The sequence below is a fragment of the Corvus hawaiiensis genome, chromosome 21, assembly GCF_020740725.1.
Source record: "Corvus hawaiiensis isolate bCorHaw1 chromosome 21, bCorHaw1.pri.cur, whole genome shotgun sequence".
NCBI lineage: Eukaryota > Metazoa > Chordata > Aves > Passeriformes > Corvidae > Corvus > Corvus hawaiiensis.
In genome coordinates, this window is record NC_063233.1 from 3,647,615 (window position 1) to 3,669,447 (window position 21,833).

Here is a 21,833-nt window from a genome sequence, read left to right on the forward strand (position 1 = left end):
ATGCTCCATCCCTGGAAGTGTTCCAGGCCAGGCTGGATGGGGCTCTGAGCAACCTGGTTTAGTGGAAGTTGGGTTAGGGAGATTGGAACGAGATGATCCTTGTGGTCCCCTCCAAACCATTCCAGGATTCTGGGATTTTTCCTATCTCCACAGTGCAGACAGTGAGAGGAGAGGAGATAAACTCAACACTGGGATTAGCCCAGGTCAGAGCCACCTCCAGGCACGTTCGGGGCAGCCAAATGAGTACCAGCATCCTGCCACCAGTGAGGATTGATGCAGAGGAGACTCCCTGCAGCCCCTGCCTGCTGCCAGGGCTCATCACTGCTCCCCTTTGCCCAGGTGAAGCATCGAAAGGGCTCGAAATGAGGAGTGCAGCATTGTCAGCCGTGGAGTTTCGGTACTCAACAGCTGCCAATAATATCAGGATGTGTGTGGGGGGGGAAAGGGGGAGGAGGGATGGGAAGGGAGAGGCAGAGCAGCATTCCTGGCAGGAGGTGCCCAGGATGCTGCATTCAGGGGAGGAGCGGGGGGCACAGGGAGCTGGACCTGCAAAACTTGTGTGTCTGTGATCTCAGTGTGTGTCACTGGGTGATCAGGAAATTCCTCAGCGATTCAGCCACCAGTTCGGAATTAAACCTGGAGTTTTGTCCAGGCTTCATGACTTTAATCCACTTCCCCATCTGACTGAGCCCCAGTGTGGTGTGGGGGTGACCCTGCAAAGAGGGCTTTGTGATCCCACCAGCAACCCCCACTTCTTGCAGAAGATGTGGTGGCACAAGCTGGAGCTGATCGGGATGTTCCCCTTGCTGTCCTGAAGGAGGGAAGGGAGAAGGGGGAAATCTTTTATGGGGTTTGCAAGGATTCTCCAGCAGGCTGGAGGCTTCCTGCAGGTCAGATTTGGTCTCCGCTCCCCCTGCCCCTGGGGATGGGAGGCGGATCCAGCTGGGTGTGAAAATGGCAGGCAATTAAAGGCGACAATTAAGTTCTCAAGTGTCTTTTGGTGAGGAGGTTGTTAGGGAACCTCTTCTCCTGAAGGCTGGTTTTACAAGGACTGTTTTATTCCCCGCCAGGAGTTGCACTCTGCCCATTATTGTTTTAGTGCCGTTGTGTTTTCCTTGTACACACTTTAAGTGTTGCTATAAAATGGAGATGGCGGAGGCTGGGGGAGGATCCGTGTCTGGAAATACATACAGTTGCTGTGCAGAGCTCTCCTGGAACTAGGACCAGTCCTGGAACTGGTCACCAGCACAAACCCAGAGAGGCTCAGCACAAACCTCACCAGCAGGCGGTCAGGTGGAGGTTGTTTCTTGTGACACCAACAAACCTTTAGGAGCCACCATAAAGCTCCTCCATTTGTTGATAAGCAGAATCCTTGGCTGAAAAGCAGCTCCTTTCCCACTAAAAACCGTTCTTAACACATTTCTTTTGGCAAGTTTGTATCCTCACAGAGAGCCTGAAAAATCTCCCTGACATGTTTTCCTGCGCGGCTGCTTTGCAGGCTGGGGGATGCTGAGGTCACGCCGTGAGCAGCTGCTCACAAAGCAAAGGCAGCTTCTGTCCCCCTCCCCACCAGCAGCTTTGCTAATGAAGATGCAGCTCTGATGAGCTCAGCTCTGCTGGGTGGGATCAGGTGGGGCTTGCTGGGCTTTGGGGTCACCTGCTTGGTCGCTGTTCATCGGCTTTGTCCACGTTGTGCTTTCCTCAGAGCTCCTCCTGTGCCACTGCCTGCCCTGGGAGACCTTTCCAGTACCTCTGATTGTCTCTCCAAAATGCAGTCTTTGCCCCAAGGATGCTCCAAGGATGGAGAAGGGCTCCAGGCTCAGCTGGTCCAAAATAGGGGACTTGGGAGGCTCCCCTATGGGCTGTGCCTGGAGAGGGACACTTGGATGCTCTGGGACAGCTCTGCACCTCCCTGGGGAAGGGATTCCTGCTGGCCCTTGGAATGGACTGTTTGGAGCTGGTTTATGCTGCACAGTTGGGCCCCTCTTGGCTGGGATGTGCTGGTGGTGCTTCCCTGCAGACAGCAGTGCTGGGGCTGGCCTGGAATCAGGCAGAAAAGACCCATTTAGGTTAATTATTTATTTTTCTTGGCGCATGTTTCATAGGATGGCAGCTGCTCAGGTAGAGCAGAAAAACTCAAGAGTGCTGAAAAGTCACCTTGTGCTGCTCTGCTGCGAATTAAAAATGGGGATTTCAGGATTTGTGTTTTCACCAGGTGTTTTCCAAAGTGAGGCTGTTGATGTTGTTGGATGCTGTGGGATGTATCCCAGGTCTTTACTGCCGCAGTCATTCCCTAGTGGTTGGTTGTGCTGTTACCCCACAGGGTTTGGGTTCTTTTTTTTTCCTTTCTCTTCAAGAAAGACATTTCTGGATTCCCCTTTTGATTTTATCCATCTGTTCTCATCAATGTGGAGCTGAAGTGAGGAGAAAAATCATCCCTCTTGCTTAAGCAAGGCATTGGTACACGGGGGCTTTTTAAAAATGCGATAATGTGTTGAAACATAAAATTATACGAGCTGTTATTTTCTTGTCTTCTCATCTCCAGAAATGCTCGGTTCAGATTTGAGCTGAGGATAAAGCAGGGCCTGCAGCTCACCCTTGGGCGCTGACACTGCGCCGAGTGCTCTCCTGCAAAATCATCAGCATCATCATCATCATCTTTGCGTTATCTGGTGATGTAACTCGCTCTTTCCCCGCTGGATTGCCATCAGAATTAATCTTGTGAGAATTTCTGCCAGCTCCAGACCACAAATAAAAGCAAACCGTAATTTTTCAGAGGATGCGTCTAAAATTTGGCGCCGCGTGAGGTGCTTCTTTCCAGAGATGAGTAATGTAACACAATAGTGTGATTTTAATTAAATTCAGCAGCTTTTGGTATGCTCTGATGTGTCTCGTTCTGCACGGGGAGAATTGATTCTATTCTGTTTTATATAAATGGATTTTGGGGCATTAATAGTGTGGGTTTATGTCACAGCATTGGACCAAAACCATTCCCTGACGCTGCTCCTGTGTCACAGATGGGAACCAAATCTTGGAGGTGCTGCCTGGGTTGAGGGCAGGGCTGGAGAAGCAGCTGCAGGTCACCTCTTTGCTGGTCCCTGGTCAGCTCACAGCCACCTCTTGGTAAATTAATGCTGCTTTAATCTGCCTAATTCCATGAAGCCGATTTCAGTGGTGTGCCAAAATCTTGGAAAAACACCTGGTTATCTTTGGGCAGCTCCAGGAGTGCTCAGGATGGTGGGCCCGGGGTTCCAGAACTGATTGCTGACAGGGGACACAGTCACAGGGGTGGGGTGATCCCATGCTCACAGAGTGACTTTTCCTCCTGGAGAAAAAGAGGAGGAAAAAAGAAAAGGGGAAGGTTGGAGCTATCAAAATGCTGTGCTGGGAACAGCCAAAGTCTGAAATTTTGGGATTGAAGCAGCATTGAACTCAGCAGGACTCTTCTGGAAGCATGGGAGCTGTAGGGCTGTGAACCCCACACCCAGACTTGCATGGAAAGCACAGCCTGAAGCCCAAAATGTTGGTGAAATCAGTGTCCTGGGGGTTTTCTGTGCATTGCCACGATGGCCCCTTCAAAACAGGGTTGTGGGGAGGGCCTGTACACCCAGCCTGGGGAGCTGAGAGTCCTGCAGGGTGTAATTCCAGGCTGTAGATTCCACCCCATGGAGATGTTTTGCTGCCACATTCTGGGCCAGGAGGATTCAGCACAGCTCCGTCCACCCCAGCAGAGCTGCAGAAGCTCCTTTGCACCAGCTTGGGGCTCTCTGGTCCTTCTCATTCCAGAAGAAATCCCTCGCAGAAGGGACAGCAGATGGGAGCAGCTCAGGTTTCCCGGGTGTCACACACTCCACCTGCTTTTTAAAACACTCAAGTGTTATCCCTGGACTTAAAAACAGGGAGATTATCCTGCTGGTGCTGGGAGGCTGGAATCCCCCTCCAGAAAGGGATAAATCACCTCCTTTAGACTCCTAAGGGTGTTTGTACAGGTCAGGAAAACTTCCTTGCAGATCTGCCTGCCAAACGATCTCCGCCGAGAGCAGCCTCAGGTGGGAACAGCTCCTTAGGATGGAGAGCCCTGAGTGGGACATTTCCACCCTCCCTGCTTCCCAGGGCTGGTGTTTGGAAATTGCTGAGAAATTGGAATGGAGACTGGAAAAATGGTAAATGAACCATGGCAGGTCCTCCTTGCTCTGCCCCATGTGGATTTGAGGCCAAGGTGCTGCTGTACAAAATGACCAGACTGAAGCTGCCCCATCCCTGACCCTCAGCTCTCTGCAGTGGTGAAGAGCTGCCTTCAGTTGCTAGAACAAGGCACCTCAGATGCTGAAATATGCTCATAAATAAATAAACCTCCCTGTTTATTGCTGTTAGAATTGCAGCCTACCTGGCTCTTCCCATTAAATAATTCAGAGGAGAGAGCAGCCAGGCAGTGCTGAGAGATTCCCTGTGCGGGGGTGGACGGTGAGGATGCGGCGTGGGAGGGATCATGGGGCGACCTGAGAGCAAGGGAGGGGTTTTTTTTGCATGAGGAGCCTCATGAAATATAAACTGATTGTCCCCGTGGGTGATGTGCTGTGGCTGTGGTTGGCTCTGCCTGTGTTCCATTTGCAGTGAGATCCAGAAAGTGGCCAAAATGTTTTGTAAGATCAAGGGGGTGCTTTGCATCACATGTCAAGAACCATCACCTGCTGTAAGTCCTGCCCTCCAAAAGAGCAGCTCACTCTAAACTTCACAACAAATTGCTTGGTCTTTTCTCCCCTTTTGGGCTCTAAAACAAACACATCGGATCGATCCCACTTCCCTTCCCTCCTTTGATCTCTGGAAGCGGTGCTGTTGAGTGCTGTGGGGTTTGTCTGTGAAGGAGTCGACTTTGGGAGCTTTATTATCTCTAAGAGCCTGTTCCAGCTCTGTTTGATGGCACTGGCAGCTTTTGCTTTTCATCTGAGCAGGATGGGGCTCACAGCAGCCCAGGCACGGGCTGGGAGGATGAATGGCTCAGCAGGTGGTTTTGCACAGTGGTGGAGTAAAAAAAGCTGGTGCTTAGCTAAAGATACGAAGTATCTTAATTTTCAAATGAATTTTAATAAACTGGGGTCTCTGCAGACCTGTTGGGTTTCAGTGGACTCAAAATACTCGTTACTGTTGGGCATTCCCAGCTGTACTGTGCTTCTGCATAAGAAATTGCAACGTGCCTGGAGGTCTGTTAGAATTTCCCAGGGAATCAGGAGCTTTTAGACCTTTTCACTCGCAACATTTTTACTCATTTTACCAAAAAAAAAGGGCACAGAGATTGGTCCCAAACCAGGTGTTTGCTGTTGGGGAGCTCATGGCTGGGGAAAGTGCAGCACCTTCACCCACCTGCATGGAGATGCTGCTCCCTGCATGGCTGGGGCCAAGGGGGTGATCTGTGGGAAGGTTCTCAGTGAAACCCCTGTGCTTGTGAGAAATACTGGCTTAAAAGATCACCCAACTGGCTTTTCTTTGTGTTGCCTTGATGGGGATCTGGTGGGGTGGGACTGAGAGCAGAACTCTCCTCCCCCAGTCTGTCCCCACTGCATCAAATCCATTCCTGCAGCCAGCTCAGGTGTGTTCAGTGACAAAAACATAACCTAAATGGATGTATAAGGGACCTTGAGTCAAAAGTAGGGAGATATTCTAAATAGTGGCTGTTGGTAGAGCTAAATTAAATTAATTAAAGTGTGTTGTTGCGCTTGGAACTCTTGGGGAAGAGCAAGGGATGAACAAAGGAAAAACCCAAGGCTTTGTCCAAAAAGCCACCCTTCAGCTCCAGATTTTGGATGGTCCATTTAGTAATCCTCACCCTGGTGTGACTTCTCCCTCTAATTGCATTCTGTGAGTCCTTATTTAGCCATTAGCTGCCTCTGCAGGGACACAGGTTATTAATTCCTCCCCTGCCCTGACTTTCACTGCGGGCCTTCACCAGCGGTCAAGGTGAAGCTGGGAGGGCCAGCAGAGCTGCATCCCCATGAAACTCGCATTAGAAGCTATTTTTCTGCCTTTGCTGCCTCCTTGTCTTACATGGGGGGTTGTATCAAATTACACCTCAAGCCCAGATTTACGGCTGGAGATGTGTCCATGTGATTTTAATATTCTTTATGGCTCTTTTACTCCTTTCTCTCTGGCGTGGTGAGCACTGGGGAAGGAAATAGTCAGGGATTAAGAGCAGAAGATGCAAATAAAAGGAGGTCATGCCTTGTGGTGGATTTCTTTTTATTGTTGTTGTAACAAGTGGTGTTTAAACAGAGGTCACCTCTGAGTTCTGCTTTCCTGCCAGAGCTTTGCATCCTTTGCCTTCCTCTCTCCTGTTGGGAGGAAGGACATGGTTGGACATGGTTGGATGCACCTTGGGTGCTCCTTGTTGCAGAGGCAGGGCAGCTGTGATAGCTGGTGGAGCATGGAATTGTCCTGCTCCATGGCTGGGGTCACCACAGCTGTTTTCCCCCCTGGACTCACCACCTGGTCGGGGTTTTAATTGAACTCGCTGCAGGTCTCAGCACTTTTTCAAAACGCTCGGTGTGGAGCTGCTTGCCGAAGGAAGGGTGAGGTGTAGCAGGGGAGAGAAAGCAAATTAATGCCAGCGAAAGGATCCAAAAATAGCAAATTCAGGGGCTAACCAGGCCATGTATTAAATCTTTCAGGAGAAGCAATCTATCATGGACAGGGAGGGTGGGAGGGAAGAGGAGGAAATTGCTCTTGAGGGCAGTTAGAGGTTCACGTGTATCCAGCTTTGCTCCTCCACAGCATCAATGTCCCATCACTGTGGTTCACAGCCTGGGGACCCCCCCTGCCTTCTCCAGGATGCCCAGGAGGGATGGGCAGAGCTGCCCTGCTGCCTCCTGTCCCTGTCCCTGTGCTGGGGCTGGAGCAAGGCTGGCTGTGCCCGTGGGGACACCCAGCCCGGCACAGCCCTAGCCATAAAGGTGCATCCAGCCCCAACAGAGCCACAGCCCACCCTGGCCCTATGCCAGCAATAACACGTGGGGTTTAATTAAAACAGTATTTTTCATCTCCTTCATACATTATTTGGTTATTGCTTCAGAACGAGCCAAGGAATTCTTGTTTCCCCCCACTCCCTCCCTCGCTCTTTTAATCTGCTTCCTCCCCTCCTTCAGTTTTGCCCTTTTGGTGTCCTTTCCCTCATCTCCGAGGGTTTAACTTTTTTCAGCTGTCACAAAGTTGTTAAGATGAGGAAGCCTGGGGTTCCTAAGGACTCATCCATTCCAGTGGGATTGCTGGGAGGTGCCAATGGGAAGGAGCTCACAGGTAGAAACGCTCCATCACTGGAGGAGAAGGTGTTTCTCCATCCCAAAAAATCCAACAGCAGGCTGGAATTAAGATTCCTGAGTTTTGTGCAGCACCAGCTCAGCAGGAAGAGCTCAGCCACGGGGACTCTGAGGTGCTGTCAGACCACGCAGCTCTTCATTCTGGTGCCCAGGTGCTGCCCTGTGTGCTCAGCCAACCTCCCCACCTGGATTCTTGCCCTGCCCTGCCAGCTCTGCCCTCGGGAAGCAGCAGAGGTGGTGTCATTCTGGGACAAAAATGGATTTGCAGTGAATATTTTGTTCCAAAACAGCCTCTGCTCAGCAGGATGCTCAGGGCTGGGCTGAGTTCAGGGGCTCTGCTGTGAGGGGTGAGGCACCAATATAACCCTGTCATTCCTTTCCTTCCCAGGCCCTTCCCTTCGGAGGAGACCACGGAAAATGACGATGATGTGTACCGGAGCTTGGAGGAGCTGGCGGAGTGAGTGGCCTCACCTTCTGCTGGGAGGGGACACTGGGAAAAGTTGCCGTGGGCTTCCAGCAAAGGCAGATAAAGTTTGACAGCAGGGCTGGGAGAGCCAGAACGGCTGCTTTGATCCTTTTGCCAGCAGATTTTTGTGCTCTGACAAAATTCCATCTTTTTCTCATGTAAAGCCCTGGGAGATGTCACTTTTAATCAGGTTCAGTTGATGAGTGGCTTGGTGGGGGGTGAAAGGGGCCAAGCCCAGGGGATCCCCTCCTCCTCCTAAATCCCAAAGCCCTGGGACATAATTCATCCTCTGAGGTGACCAAAGCCAGCCCTGGGAGTGGGGTACCCATTGCTGACAGTGCTGGTTCCTCCATGGCATTTTTTGGGTGCTGGCACATGGATCTGCCTCTCCCATGTGTGATTTTGGACCACAGCAGCTGGCCCCAGGGCAATCAGAGAATAGTTTGGGTTGAAAAGGACCTTAAAGAGCATTTCATTCCACCCCTTTGCAATGGGCAGGGACACTTTTCACTCTCCCACCTTGCTCCAAGCCCCATCCAAGCTGTCCTTGAACACTTCCAGGGATGTGGCAGCCACAGGCCCCTCATCCTGCCTGTCCTTGGTGGGTTGTGGGTGATGCTGCTGCTGTCTCTGTCTGTGTTTATCTGGTTTTTCTGCCCGTGCTGATGATGTAACAGGCTTTTTAAATCAACCTTGAACTACAACACACACGGTGAAGTGCAGGCACTATTGGAATTCAATGGCAGCATTCCCATCAAGCCAGGGTTTTGCTTATGAAGTGCAGTCTGCTTCATCTGGAGGGATGGACTGGGTGGGTGGATATGTGGCTTTATGCAGTTAAATATTATTGTTCCACAACATAAATAATAAGACTCCTTAATCCAATGAGTTCCTTATGGCTTCAGTTATTACAGAAGTAAATCATAAATTACCAGTGGAGGGAATGGAGTACCCTGGAATTCCCTGCTTGCTGTTGGCTCCCAGCAGCTGCAGTTTAATAAAAGTTTAACTTGGAAAGGGATCACTTCAGGAAGAGCATTTTTTGTGCCCCCTCTCCAAAAGTTCTCAAAATCCCTTTAATTTTGGGGTTTAAAATTCCTGTTTCTCACACACAGATGTGCTTTTATCTGGGGAGAGGCTTGTGTGGGGACTGAAACACGAGTGCTGGTGGGGATGCCAGTGCTGGCCTTGAAAGGGTGGGTTTGGGATGCTGCACTTGGTTCTTTGGTGCTGGATGTGGGTTCCCAGCTTTAACTCTGCTGGGGACAAGGTGTCCAGGTGAAAGCTTCCCAAACTGTTCCTTGTCCCTTGGTGAGAGGGGCTGTGATGCCCGTCACATAACTTGGAGGTTTATTTCAAGTGGTTGCCCTGTTCTGTCCCAGATCTCCAACTTTTAACTTCCCCTGTTTTCCCGTTCTCTGCAAAATCCTCTTTTTTACATCCTATTTAGGACTAGTGGGGGAAAGGCATGTTGAAATCAGCAGGGATTGCACAAATTCCCTCATCCAGGCCTGCCCTCCCAGTGCACGGAACCACGGCCTACGAAACGGTGTCGGAATTCACCCGTAGCTGTAAAAACCCCAGAAACGCCCTGGAGAACCCCTCAGCACGAGTGCTGCTGCTCCTGCTGCCTGCAGCACAGCAGCGACAGTGCCCTTTCTGCCTTGGACAAAGAAACTCTGACTGGGAATGTGCCAGTGTCAGTGGTGTGCCCTGGGCCCCGCTGCTGGGCGCTGGCAGCCCGTGGCACCGATGAGAAAGCTCTTTCTTAGTTCCTGCCCTCTCCAAACAGCTCAACAAGGGCAGCATTCACTGCTGGGGATGATTCAGTCCATCCAGCATCTCTGCCTTTAATATTGCTGATGATCCAGCAGCCTTGGGAAGATCTGACTGCAGCCAGAATGCTTGCTTTGGAGGCGAGGAAGCGATTTCCACAGCAGGCAGGGAAATGACCCAATGTGTGGAAGGAGCTGCTCCAGCCCTGCCTGTAAAACCAGCAGGGATGTGTCACCTCACGGTGCCGCTCTGCTGTCCCCACAGGCCTCAGAGGGATGGGGGTGGGTGAGGAGGGACAACCCCAGGAGAGAGGAATCTCCCAAAGGGAGCTGTCTTTGGATGTTGTGCTGCTGGGAGAAAAAGCTCAGGATAAACATTGGGTTGGTTCTAACAAGACATTTTGGGGGCTGGTAAAATGAGGTTTTATGGAGAATGTCAAAATGCTTCGTTTCGACTGTAAGTATTTAAGTGGAGTGGTTTGGTGTCCCCAGGATTTTTGAATTCCTGTGCTGCAAAGCATTTAAAATGCAAAAATATTTGTGATGGAGGTGCTGATTTGGGGAGCAGAAGGAACCAGGCTTTGCCCCTGTTGTCCCCATGATGCTCTAAAGAGTGAGGACCTTTATCCTGAGGATTCTCCCAGCACGGAGGAGCTGTGGGACAAAAGCCAGTGCCAGGGCTGGACCATGGGGCTGCAGGAACAAGCTCTGTGTGCCATCATGGGGCAGCCACGGGGTACTGGTGTGTTTAAAGGGTGTTTAAGCCTTGATGACCCCATTGTGCTTTCACCTTTGGGGTGTTGCAGGGATTAATCCCAGCTCCAGACAGATCCCCAGCCAGCAGATCAAGGCACATAATTGCCTGGAAACAGCTATTTAGTTTAAAAAAAAAAAAAGAACAATTGATGATGGAAAGGGGAAGGGAAGCTAAAAGGCTATCAGGGGAGCTGGGAACTTCTCAAATTCCCTGTTTTCAGCCCTCTGGCCCCTCAGTTTGCTGTGCCCTGGGCCAGATGGCAGCTTGCAGCCAGCCAGGGCAGATGGCGAGGGCCGCTCGCATTGCAAGTGGTGCCTGATCGATGCTGTGAGGAGCAGTAAAGGGACATTGTCCTCTGCTGCCTGATTTATTCCAGCCCGCCCCGATGCCAGACCCTGCAGCAGCAGCCGGTTCGGGGGCAGTTTATCCGTGAAATGAGCTGGCTTTGCAGCAACAACGTGTGGGTTCATCCTCTGGAGCCTGTGCCCCCATGTCAGGGATATCACAGTCCTGAGGAAGCTCCTGCAGATCCATATGGATGGGAGCTGCTGCTTCCCACATGGCTGTGGCTGCTGGGAACTGATGTCAGGAGGCAATTGTCCTCCTAACTGCTGAGCATCCTCCCTGCCAACTGCTTTTCCATCCCCCTTTATGGCTCTTTCAGCTGCTCCAAGCCATCCTGGTACCTCAGAGTTATACTTAACATTTCACCTGAATTTCCTCCGCTGCCACTTGAACTCTCCCGAGTTATTTTGTCTCATTAAATTTATGAGAGCCATTAATCCTGTCCCTCTTTACAGCCCCAGAGCCTTCTTTATGATGAACCTTCTCCACTTCTTGGCACTGTCCCTCTGCAGTGGCACAATCAGGTAGATACACAGGGCAGATTTTGGGTTATTTGTTGGCTGTTTGAAGAATTCAGGGTCAGGCAGAAGTTCTGTGAGTGGTTTGACATGAAACATTTAATTTGCATAACTTTTACCTTTCTTTTCTTGTCTGAAGATAATTTGTTTTGAGGAGAGGAGTTGTAGGGTTGCATAAAGGACCAAAAAAGTGTTTTAGGCAAAGCAGGTCCCCACAAACCCTATCCCTGGAGAGCTTTGTCACACAGGTCAGTGCCACTGTCCCCTGCTCTTGTTTTGAGCTGCAGCTCACTGGGAATTGATCCCTAACAAAAATATTGAGATAGCTGTGTATTCCCTAACTTTTCATCCTAGAGAAGGGGGAAAGAAAATCTTCCCAGCCTCAGTTTCTCAAGGGCTGCATCTTCTGGGCAGAGCTTCTTGCTGAATTTTCTCCTTCTTCTCCCACTACTGTCACCAGCGTTGCCCCCCTCACATCTTCCAAAATACTGCTGTGATCAGCAGAATTTCTCAAATGCATTGAAAAAAGTAACGAGCACAGGAGCCAAGGTGAGATGATAAGTTGGCTGCCACTTTTCTCATTATTTTTGCTGTGTTGGACAAACGAGGCACAACAGCCCCTGAAATAAATGGCTTGGTGGTGCAGGGCACTTGAGCCAGAGCACTTGTAAACGTGTCTGTCCTTCTTTTGTCACTGGTATTGATTTTTACGTCCTGCTTGTGCCACTTCTGGGATCAGATTGGTTGCTGTAACTGTGTGAGGCTCTTTCTTGGGATCAGAATGTTCCACTTGGAATGGGGAGTATAAGACCCAAGCAAAATAGGTGGGAAAAGGCTTCTCCTGCTATTTCCAGATGAGTGTCTCCATCCAACTACAATCTGGGTAATTAAAACCCTGCAAGATCTCGAGTCCAGCAGCTGCCCATCTTGCACTCCCTCACCCTGAAACCCAAGCCTGCCAGATGTGCTGCAAATTTAGGGCTCTGCTTGTCCTCTCTGACAGAGCCCCTGAATGAGGGGTTTGGCTGGTGTATTTATAGCTGTGAGTGCACAGTGACAGTGAGAAAGTGGGAGGTTACTGGGACAGACTGGAGCCTCCCAGCTGCTGGGCAGCTGCCTCAGAGACCCTGCAAATGCACTCCCAGCCTGGGCCTGTGGTGGCTCTGAGATCTTTTGGCTCTTAACCTTGGTCACAGGACTGGAAATTTGGGGTTGTCTCTTGGTTGTCTTATTTTAGCTCCTTCTGTCCCGTCCTCCTCTTCCTTTTGCTATTGCTGGTGGTTCTGGCTCTTTCCTCAGTGTGTTTTGGATGGAATTTTGGTGTGGTGGCTTTGTCCTTGAATTTCTGAGGCTGGTACATACTCATCAACTTCCCACAGCAGTTTTTATGGGTGGAGAGGCTCTTCAATGGCCCTGAAATCCATCAGAGCTTGCCCGCTTACCCGCAGTGTCAGTGCAAAGATGATGTGCAGGGTTCCTTTAGCGTGGTGACACCTGCTGTGTGTCATTTACTGGGGCATCAGGGACTGTCTGTGCCCATGGTCTTTAAGGTCCCTTCCAACCCCAACCATTCTGTGATTCCATGAACTTGCTCCTTCCCTTTCCCTCACTCTGAGGCAGCATCCTGGCACCAGTCCCTCTGTTCTGGGAGCTGCTCCTTGGCATGGCTGCTGCCTGCCTGGGTGGGTGTTAGTGCAGGGCAGGCATTGCCAGCGAGGCAGAGCTCAGCCAAAAGCATTGTTTTTGCCTGAAATTGCCTTAGCTATGAAAAGCTTTATTCATTATCAGCTTTTCTGGCTCGGCAAGATGCTGCCAGCCCAAAGCTGGTTACATCCATCCTAATAACAGGAATTGCAAATGCTGGCGTTCACTCTGAAGGGTGGCTAAAATCCCTTTCTTAACCCCAGAGCTGTCAATGAATCTCCTAATCCAGGCAGAAGATCACAGGCTCTGATACCCACGGGTGACTCGCAGACTCTGCTGCTTTTATTGAAGGAGTAAATTGCTTTTCTTTGTGAGGAACGAGGCGATCTGGCTTTCCTTGCTCAAGTTGTTCCGTCTGCCCGTGACACGCTTGGAATGCTGAATTTATTGCCTGAATTCGGTGTGTCCTGAGCTTGCCACTGGCTAAAATCATCCCAATCCTTGCTCCCTGTTTTAAGGACAGGGAGGGTGCGTGTTTTCACCAGTGTGGGGACAGGTGAGGATCGATATATGCAAAGCAGAGATGTCAACATCCATACGGCACCGCAGGAGCTTGGCTGCTCCTGGGCTGCTCCAGGAGAGGCTGATCCTCATGGTTTACTGCTCTCCATAAAAACTGGCAGCTTCTGGTGTTTCTCAGAGATGCACTGAGAATGTGTTTTAATAAATAACAGGCTGCTGGACGATGGCAATGTTGTAATACTGCCACAGCTGTCAGGTTTGAGCATCTCTAGTGCGTCTCCCCAAAGCTCTGGAGGGGAGGTGTCTTTCTGGGTGTCCCCAGGATGCGGGAGTTGTTCCTATTTTTTTCCCAAAGCCAGAAATCAGGGATGGGAAGGGCTTGTTCTGGTGTTGAGGAGCAGGAAGGAGTGGAGCAGCGAGGCTCGGCCCCTTCACTAGAGGAAGGGAAGTGGTGAGGTGCTGTCAGGATGTGGCCCCACGTGGTGGGTGCAGTGGTTGTGTCCAAGGGCTGTTCTGTGGACAAATCTCTGGGATGTCCCTTGGGAGGCGTTTCTTTCCTGGTGATCCAAGTGGGACATGCATCCCTCTCCAATCTCAGCCCACGATTGAGCAAAACCCATGTTGCACTTGGGGACATGGCTTAGGGTTGATTGTGGTGGTGCTGGGTTCAGGTGGAGCCAGATGATCTTGAAGGTCTCTCCCAACCCTGATGATTCTCTGAAAGCCCTTTCAGCATCACATGCTGCCACCTGGGTTTCTCCCAGTGCGTGCCCACCACGATCCAGAGCTCGTGGCTTCTTGGAGAGGGAGAAAAGGAGAGTTTGTCTGGGCTGGAAACAGCAGCACCAGGCTGGGGACGGGCAGTGCCTCTGAGGCTTGGATGTGGCACCTGCTTGTGTGGGAGAGGAGTTCCAGGTGATGCTCAGGGACACCTCAGGATGCCACCTTCTCCTCTGCACCTATCCCAAAGCAGTTTCCAAGTTCTCCCAGGGATGGGGATGTTCATCCCTCACTCCAAGCAGGCTCTGCTCCAGCAGCAGCACCACCCCAGCCCTGTCCTGATCATCCCGCACCCAGCTGGGCTCCTGCTGTGACATAAACCCAACCACACGTTCCCAACAACCCTCCAGCCAGGGAAATGATGTATGGAGAGACAGCCAGCAATCCGAGAGGTATGGGCAGGGAGATCCATCAGGAACTGGGAGTGACTGGCTCTGGATGAGGAGCGGAGCCGAGAATATAAATATTGGTGCAGATAATAACGGCGACGGCAATGCCTGGGAGGGGGAAGATGGATCACCAGCTATTAGTGGGCATTATTGCAGCAGCTGCAATGCATCACCCGGGAAGAATGGGATGGATACATCACGCCAGTGTATTTATTTAAAATCCCCAAACTTTTATTAAATAAATCTGTTTGTAAAAATAGAAAGGGCTGTGTTTAAGCAGAGAAATAAAGCCCGGTTCTGCAGGCAGATGTGCTCTGCTGCTCCCTGATATATAATGGAGAGATGTTGAGTGTCCCACTTGGAGCACAGCTTTACACCTAAATTTATTTGTGTGTAATTAGTGCCCCTGTTGAAAGACACAGCTTGTAAAATATGCGAGCACTCTTTGATATTCCAGCGTTTCACGCTGTCCTGATCCTGTGGGATTGACTTCAGTGGGAGCCGTTAGCAGCCAGCACCTGTAGATTTAAGCACTGGAATTATTATTGTTAATTGGTATTTAATATGGGCTGAATTTTCAAAAGTATTCCAAGGCTGAGGAGCCCCTGGGAGGGGTGTGAAGGCTCAGATGATAATTAATTACTGAACACCGTCACCTTTAGCACAAGCAGGGCACCTCATCTCTGGGATGCCTTTGAAGCCTGGGAGTGCAGGGGCAGCTCCAAAGTGATGGGGCTGGTCCTCAAAATGAGATGTTTTGCTGCTTAATTTCTCTCTGATGTAAATGTTGTTATTGGCCTCTGCTCACTGAGCTGTCTGATGAGATTGCCTTATGGTGGTCAGGAGAGCCTCCTGTTCCTCTGGGAAATGCTGGATTAAAACTCACCCAGTTGCCCATCAGGGCAGGGATTGGGCTTTGTGGGAGTTGGTGCATCACTCATAGAAACCAGATGCAGAGCGTTTAAACCTGGATGGGATGCCCAGGGCTGGGACAGCTGCCTGGTCCAGGCTTTGCTGTGGGTCCTGCACAGCCCAGGGAGTGTTGGTCCATCAGGACTGGGATGCTTCTCCTACTGCTCAGAGACGTTGGATGATGTTTAATATCTGCTCCTGTTTTGAGTGGATCTGGGCTCCTACAGCAGTTTGGAGCTCTGACTGGGGGAAGAAGATGATTTTTTGGCACAAAGGAAACCTCTCAGCGAGGAAAAGCAAAATTAGATCAAGAGCAAACACAGTGCCTTAAACAGACCAAAATCCAACCCTTGAAGTGAATTCTCTGAGCGTGCTATAAAGTCACTGGTGCAAGAGCTGCTCCTGGTCCTGAAGAGGAGCTGAAGAGGGGATTGTGGGCATCTTTGGAGCAGGTGGAGCTGGAGCTGGTGGCTCTGGTGGCTCAGATGGTCCCACTGGACTCTTGGCTGGCGGATCCATCTCAGCTGGGCCCATTAGTGCCGAGTAAAAGCCCTGCAGGGGCAGAGCTGGCAGCCTGTGGTGGTGTGGGCATCGTGGGCACGCCTGGCACAGGGCATGGAGCAATTCTTGGCTGTGATCCCCGCTCGTGTCAAGCAGCATTCCGCCTTTTCCAGCCTCCAGCGAGCGGAAAGAAATGTGCAGCAGGCACTGATCCGGGAAAAACAGAGAGCATGGGCTGAGCACATGAATTTTCACAGGATTTTCTTACTGTGGTTCTCCTCCCTGCTCGGTGCCTGCTGAGGTGACAGTGAACATCCCCTCATTATTATCTCTGACTCCTTCTCCTTCTCGTTGCAGCGAGCACGATCTGGGGGAGGACATCTACGACTGCGTCCCCTGCGAAGATGAGGGCGATGATATCTACGAGGATATCATCAGAGTGGAAGTTCAGCAGCCCATGGTAACAACTCAGCTGCGTTTTTACAGCTGCACCTCGGTGGGAGGGGAGGGGAGGGAGGGATTCCATGAAGGAAATAACTCTGTGCCACTGGCAGGTGATGCTGCAGGGAAAGGAATCGCTAAAACCGAGCGCTAAGAACAAGCGCAGCTGGGATGGCACCGGCCCAGAGGGGCTCTCCGAGGAGGTTCCCAGCCCAGCCTGTCATCTGAAGGAGTCTGGGGAGGAGGAAGGGAAAGGGAGACCTAATAAGCCCTAAAAGATAAGCTAAAAATAGGACTTTGCTGCTGAGCCTGTGTCACTCCAGCCTTTCCAGGGAGGCTCCGCCTGCTCCGTCAGGCAGAGGTGCCGCTGGTATTTTTAGATCGGGGCGAGCTCTGACAGATCTGTGTGTGAGGGATCCAGCAGCTGTCTGTGCCTGCTGCTCCTTCCTACCTGGGTGGCTCAGAGCAGGGAGATGTTTACAGGGAGCTTTCTGGGGCAGCAGGGACCTGTGTGGCATTAGGGACAAGCAGCCATCCCTGTTTGTCACCTCTAAAAAGCTTTTGCTGATGGGGAAGCCAGAGTGTGAGGCATGGACAGCATCATGGAGGGACTTGGATTATCTCCAAGAGCTCTGGAGCAAATGTCACACTCATGGACGAGCCAGGGAGGTGTTGGTGGCCTTTGCACCTCCCCAAAGGTGCCCACAGCCACCCCCCTACCTGTGTCCCCAGCGCTGCTGCAGGGCTGGAAGGGACCTTCTCCAGAGTGTGACCTTCCAAATTTTCTCCCCCCCTCCAATATCTGCCACCCTCAGGCTTTGTTCAGACTCTAATTACTCTCCCCACATTCACATAGTACACACCTCCCTGGAACAAAGCAGGATCAATGGACAAGTTCACTGATCAATTAAATCCCTGGAGCAGGACATGACTGAGCCAGACACGAGGGGCTGGAGCCTGGGAATGCAGGGCTGCATCCATGGATGCCTGTGCTCTGATTCCTTCCCTCTCCCAGCTTGGTTGGGAGTGGGACAAAGACAATGAAACCCTAATTCCGTCCCTTCACACCTTGTCTGCAGCCGGAGGAGCTCCCTGCACACCAAAACCCCCTCTGGATCAAGGAGTTGGGGCCAAAAAATTCCCAGTGATCCCGCCAAAGTGCTTGGATCTGAAGTCAGCACGGCTCGTTGGCCACCAGTGCTTTTTGCCACCAGTTGCAAAAGGCACTTGGCCCAAGAGCTGCCCCTCGGGAAAGTTTTGGGAGGAATTTCTTGTATAAATGGCAAAAAAGGGGGGAAAGCTCCAGCAGCCAGGTAGGGATAGGATTAAGGTCAGTGGAATTGGCAGTTTTTCACTGTCTCTCCACAATGTTTTATGTTTTCTTCTGAGCAGTGTTGGAGTTGAGAGCTGTAACTCCCTTTCCCTCCCCTTCCCTAAGCAGAAGAGTCTATTTTTGATATATCTGCCAAAACATTGAATTTTTGGGGTAGGATTTGTTGCAACAGCACGTGTGTGATGCTAATGGCTTCTTGTATTTCTGCATGCTTCAGATTAGATACATGCAGGTAAGATGAATCGATTCAAATCTGGGGTTTCATCCAGCTGATAGGTCCCAGCCGTGAGTTCTGAGGGGGTGGACAGAGGGTCTCTGTTCCTGTGCATGATCCAGAAAACCCCATCACTGCACCCCCTCCCAAATTCAGATTCTGCAGCAGCTCCCAGCACGTGTTCCCAGCTTTACAGAGCAGAAGTGACTCCAGGAGCTGGAGCTATGGGAAAAGCACATTTTATCAGATTTGACCTAAAATCGTGAGAATTGGCAACCCTGGCCAGGGATTTGTATAAGTCTAACGTATTATTTATGACCCACTTAGTATCTGTTATGAGCTTCATCTTAAGCAACAACAAAAAAATACATAAAAAAGGGAAAAACCAACCTTTATCTCTTATTCTTCTTCTTTAGCTGATAGTCTTCGGTGGTGTGGCTGTACTAAATGCAAAAAACGCAGTGTTTTCCATGTTGAAACATATTTAATAACACAGCCAGGATTCCTCCTTACTTTTTTTGGGTAAAAATAGTTCCCTTTAACACAAACCAGTAGTGGTTCTCTCCTGACTTTCCAAACTTGGTTGCTGGAGGCTGAAGTGGAGCCCCACCAGGTTTCTGGACCACCCTTAGGTGTATCTGACCATGTCTTACTTTTCCTTTCCCTAGAAAATGGGAATGACAGAAGATGACAAAAGGAATTGCTGTTTGCTGGAAATCCAAGAAACTGAGGCCAAATACTACAAAACACTTGAAGACATAGAAAAGGTAAGAACTGAGCCCTCTTTTCCACAGCCTCCCCTTCCCCACCAGCCCTGGATCCCACATTAACTGTGCCAGGTTGGTCCTTGCTCCCGGAGCTGGCAGATATGAGGAGGCAGGATCGAGGCATCCACATGGAAACCGGGAGAGGAGGGGGATCCACAACACCCAGGCTGACAAGCACAAATGTGCAGCCTGTAGGAGCCAAACCCAGCACCCTTTTTTCTGACTGCTGCAGGTTAGAACCAGGCCTAAAACCCTCCTGCTGTGTCCCCCCTACCCTGGCGTGAGACTCTCCCACTCCTCACTCAGCCAGGCCGGGTTTGCTGATAAGAGCTGTGTTTGCAGATATCTCTTATCACTCTGATTGCCACAGAATAATTCCTTTATTCCGCGTGCTTTTCGAAAGTGCTGAAGCTGTGCTGACTTGCCGTTGAAGCTAATTGGATTAAAAGTAACATTCTGCTGCCTAAATTTGCGGGGTTTTAATTGGTTTTGATGAATTATTGTGGTGCCTTTCTTTTAAAAACAAATAAAAGCGAACAGCTCAGCGAGGCGGCGGCGGAGTCGTGGATGGAGCCTGGAGGTGGCTCCTGCTCCGAGGAAAGGAAGGAAGAACAATAGTGAAAATCAAGCTGCCATTTCTAATCACCCTGATGCTTTTGTTTCCTCCCCTTTTCCCATTCTTTCCCTCCGTCTGCTGGAAGTTCCCCCGAAAAGCTGTGAGCAAAACTGGGGAAAAGGAATAACAGTTCCCATTTTCCAGGAAAATGTCCCAATAAATGTGTCATTTATGTCTGCAAGGAACCCTTGTTCCTTGGAAACAGCCACAGCCCTCTGGCTCAGTAGAAAGGAAGAGTTAAATTATTGCTTTCATATCAATTAAAGCTTGCAAAGGCTTTGCAGGTCCTGGTGGTGTTATGGGTGGAAATTCCCATCTTGGGTGTGCTGTATTTGGGGTTTTTTTGCAGTCCCAAGTCACGTAGATGTTCCTATTAATATGGATTTGTTCAGAAAGGCATTGCCCGTGTAATCACATCATCGGTGCCTTCTCAAGGGCAAAATTCCAGGCAGATAAAGAGCTGGGAAGATGCTTCAGTGCAGCCAAGGACTGCAGCAAGCTGAGTGCATTTCACCCCCCTGTTGCAGGTTTAGCAGGGGAGGGGGCTGTGGGCACCCACAGCAGAGTCTTGCACCTTCCCACCCCTGGAAGTGCTGTGGGAGCCAAGGGGACCTTGGGGATGATGCACTCATGGCAATTCCTGCCTCCCACTTCTCTCCCTGGTCGTTCTCTGCTTTTGCAAGTGCTTAAACTCATTAAAACCTGCCCAGGTAAACTCAACTGGTGAAGCAGAAAATACAAATCCCTTGTCCAAACCCCCCTCCTTGTCGCCTCCTCTCCAGTACCTCAATCCCTTTTTCCATTTCCCTCTTGCAGAACTATATGAACCCCCTGAGGCTGGTACTGACTCCCCAAGACATGGAAGCTATTTTTATCAATTTGGAGGTAACATCGTGGGCATTGTTGTGCCTTAAATCTTCGTTCTTTTCACAGCAGCTCAGCCCTCTCCCTGCTTAGGAGGAGGTTTTCTGATTTCCTGTTAGATTTGTGCATTCACCTGGAGAGCTTCAGCTTTTCATGTGCTGTGGAGCTTAAACTGGTTCAGGAGATATTCTTTAACACTCAGTTTTAGAGGTGGGGAATATATGAAGTCTAGGTAAGGAAAAAATTCTGTCCAGTGGATGTTCCAGGGCTGGGGTTGTGGGTTTTAGCTGGTTTAGCTGGTTTGGGCACAGGGTGATAAAGGGATTTGTTTCTACTCTGGTTTGCACAGGGTTTGGGTCCAAACTTGGCACTTCCTCCACTCCTCCCTCCCCATGGTGGGGCGTTTCTCACTGTGTAACCTCAGAAGAATTACACCCCTGTCCTCCAGGCCAGTCAGGGCTGCATCCCACTAGAATAACTTCCTTTAAGAACACCTAAAAGAGGGAAAAACCCTGCCTGATGAAGGAGCGGATGTGCATTTCTTTAGGCTCTGTTTGCCCACTTGCTTTGAATTTGTTTAAAGTATTGACTGTTGCTTGGTTTTAGGACCTAATTAAAGTGCACTTCAGTTTCCTGAGAGCCATCGATGTCTCAATGATGTCTGGAGGAAGCAGCCTGGCAAAAGTGTTCCTGGAATTCAAAGAGAGGTAAAGGAATTCCTGGCTTCAGGCTGCTCCAGTTTTAACAGATTTGGGTTAATATTTCCAGAGATTGAAACAGACCTCTTGTTACTCTCTGCCTTCTCACTCTCTCCTACTGCCTGAAAGGAGGTTGGAGCCAGGTGGGGATCTGTTTTTTCTCCCAAGTAACAACAACAGGACAAGAGGGAACAGCCTCAAGTTCCACCAGGGGAGGTTTAGATTGGATATTAGTGAAAATTCTTTCACTGGAAGGGTTGTCAAGCACTTGAACAGGCTGCCCAGGGAAGTGGTGGGGTCACCAGCCCTGGAAGTGTCCAAAAAACGTGTACCTGTGGTGCTTAGGGACATGTGGCAGTGCTTGGCAGTGGTTGGACTCAGTGGTCTTAGAGGTCTTTTTCCACCTTAATAATTCTGTGATTCCAGAAATGCCTTTCACAGCAGCCCAGGTTTGCATCCTCCACAGCAAAATGCTCTCAGGCAGCTGAAACATCCCTCAGTGCTGACATTAAGCAGCCAAATCCATCCACAACTGTGTCAGGTCACCCAGGGCAGAGGCTGGGACATCTCCCCTGTGACCAACCAGGCTCAGCCGTGTGGCTCCCGTGGATCCTTGTTCCTGCAAGCCCCTGGCTGCACCTGGATTTTTCTTGAGCTCAGCATCCCGTAGGAGACTGAATATCCAATGTGTTTGTGGGGACACATTCGAGGGGATGAAGATGGGATTTGATTGTGGTGAGCTGGAATGGAGCAAAACCTCACTGGCCTTCAAGGGTTTCTTGTGGTCTCCTGCAAGCAGCAGAGGGCTGTGATGTGGTGGGGTGACTCCTGGGCAGGGGAGACTCAGCCCTGCTGAGATCAAAACGATTCCTCACTCTTAAAGAATCTCGTATTTGGCACAGAGCTCATCCTGCACCTTTTGCACGATGAATAAATGTAAAAGTTGCTTTCACCAACAGAATCGGTCCCGAGTTCTGGCAGCTG

General features: G+C 50.5%; 1 protein-coding gene across 8 annotated transcripts in view; it reads left to right on the plus strand.

Moving 5' to 3' along the window:
* Nucleotides 1-21,833, plus strand: part of VAV2 (vav guanine nucleotide exchange factor 2) — a 125,364-nt gene that overhangs the window by 82,583 nt on the left and 20,948 nt on the right. For 5 of the 8 annotated variants that reach the window (XM_048325276.1, XM_048325277.1, XM_048325282.1 and 2 more), the window contains 6 exons: nt 7,696-7,764; nt 16,274-16,376; nt 17,908-17,922; nt 18,573-18,671; nt 20,104-20,172; nt 20,758-20,858. In XM_048325276.1, coding sequence (XP_048181233.1) covers nt 7,696-7,764; nt 16,274-16,376; nt 17,908-17,922; nt 18,573-18,671; nt 20,104-20,172; nt 20,758-20,858 — 456 coding nt within the window. The remainder of the gene's footprint in view (nt 1-7,695; nt 7,765-16,273; nt 16,377-17,907; nt 17,923-18,572; nt 18,672-20,103; nt 20,173-20,757; nt 20,859-21,833) is intronic. The other 3 variants (XM_048325278.1, XM_048325279.1, XM_048325281.1) reach the window with 1 other exon arrangement.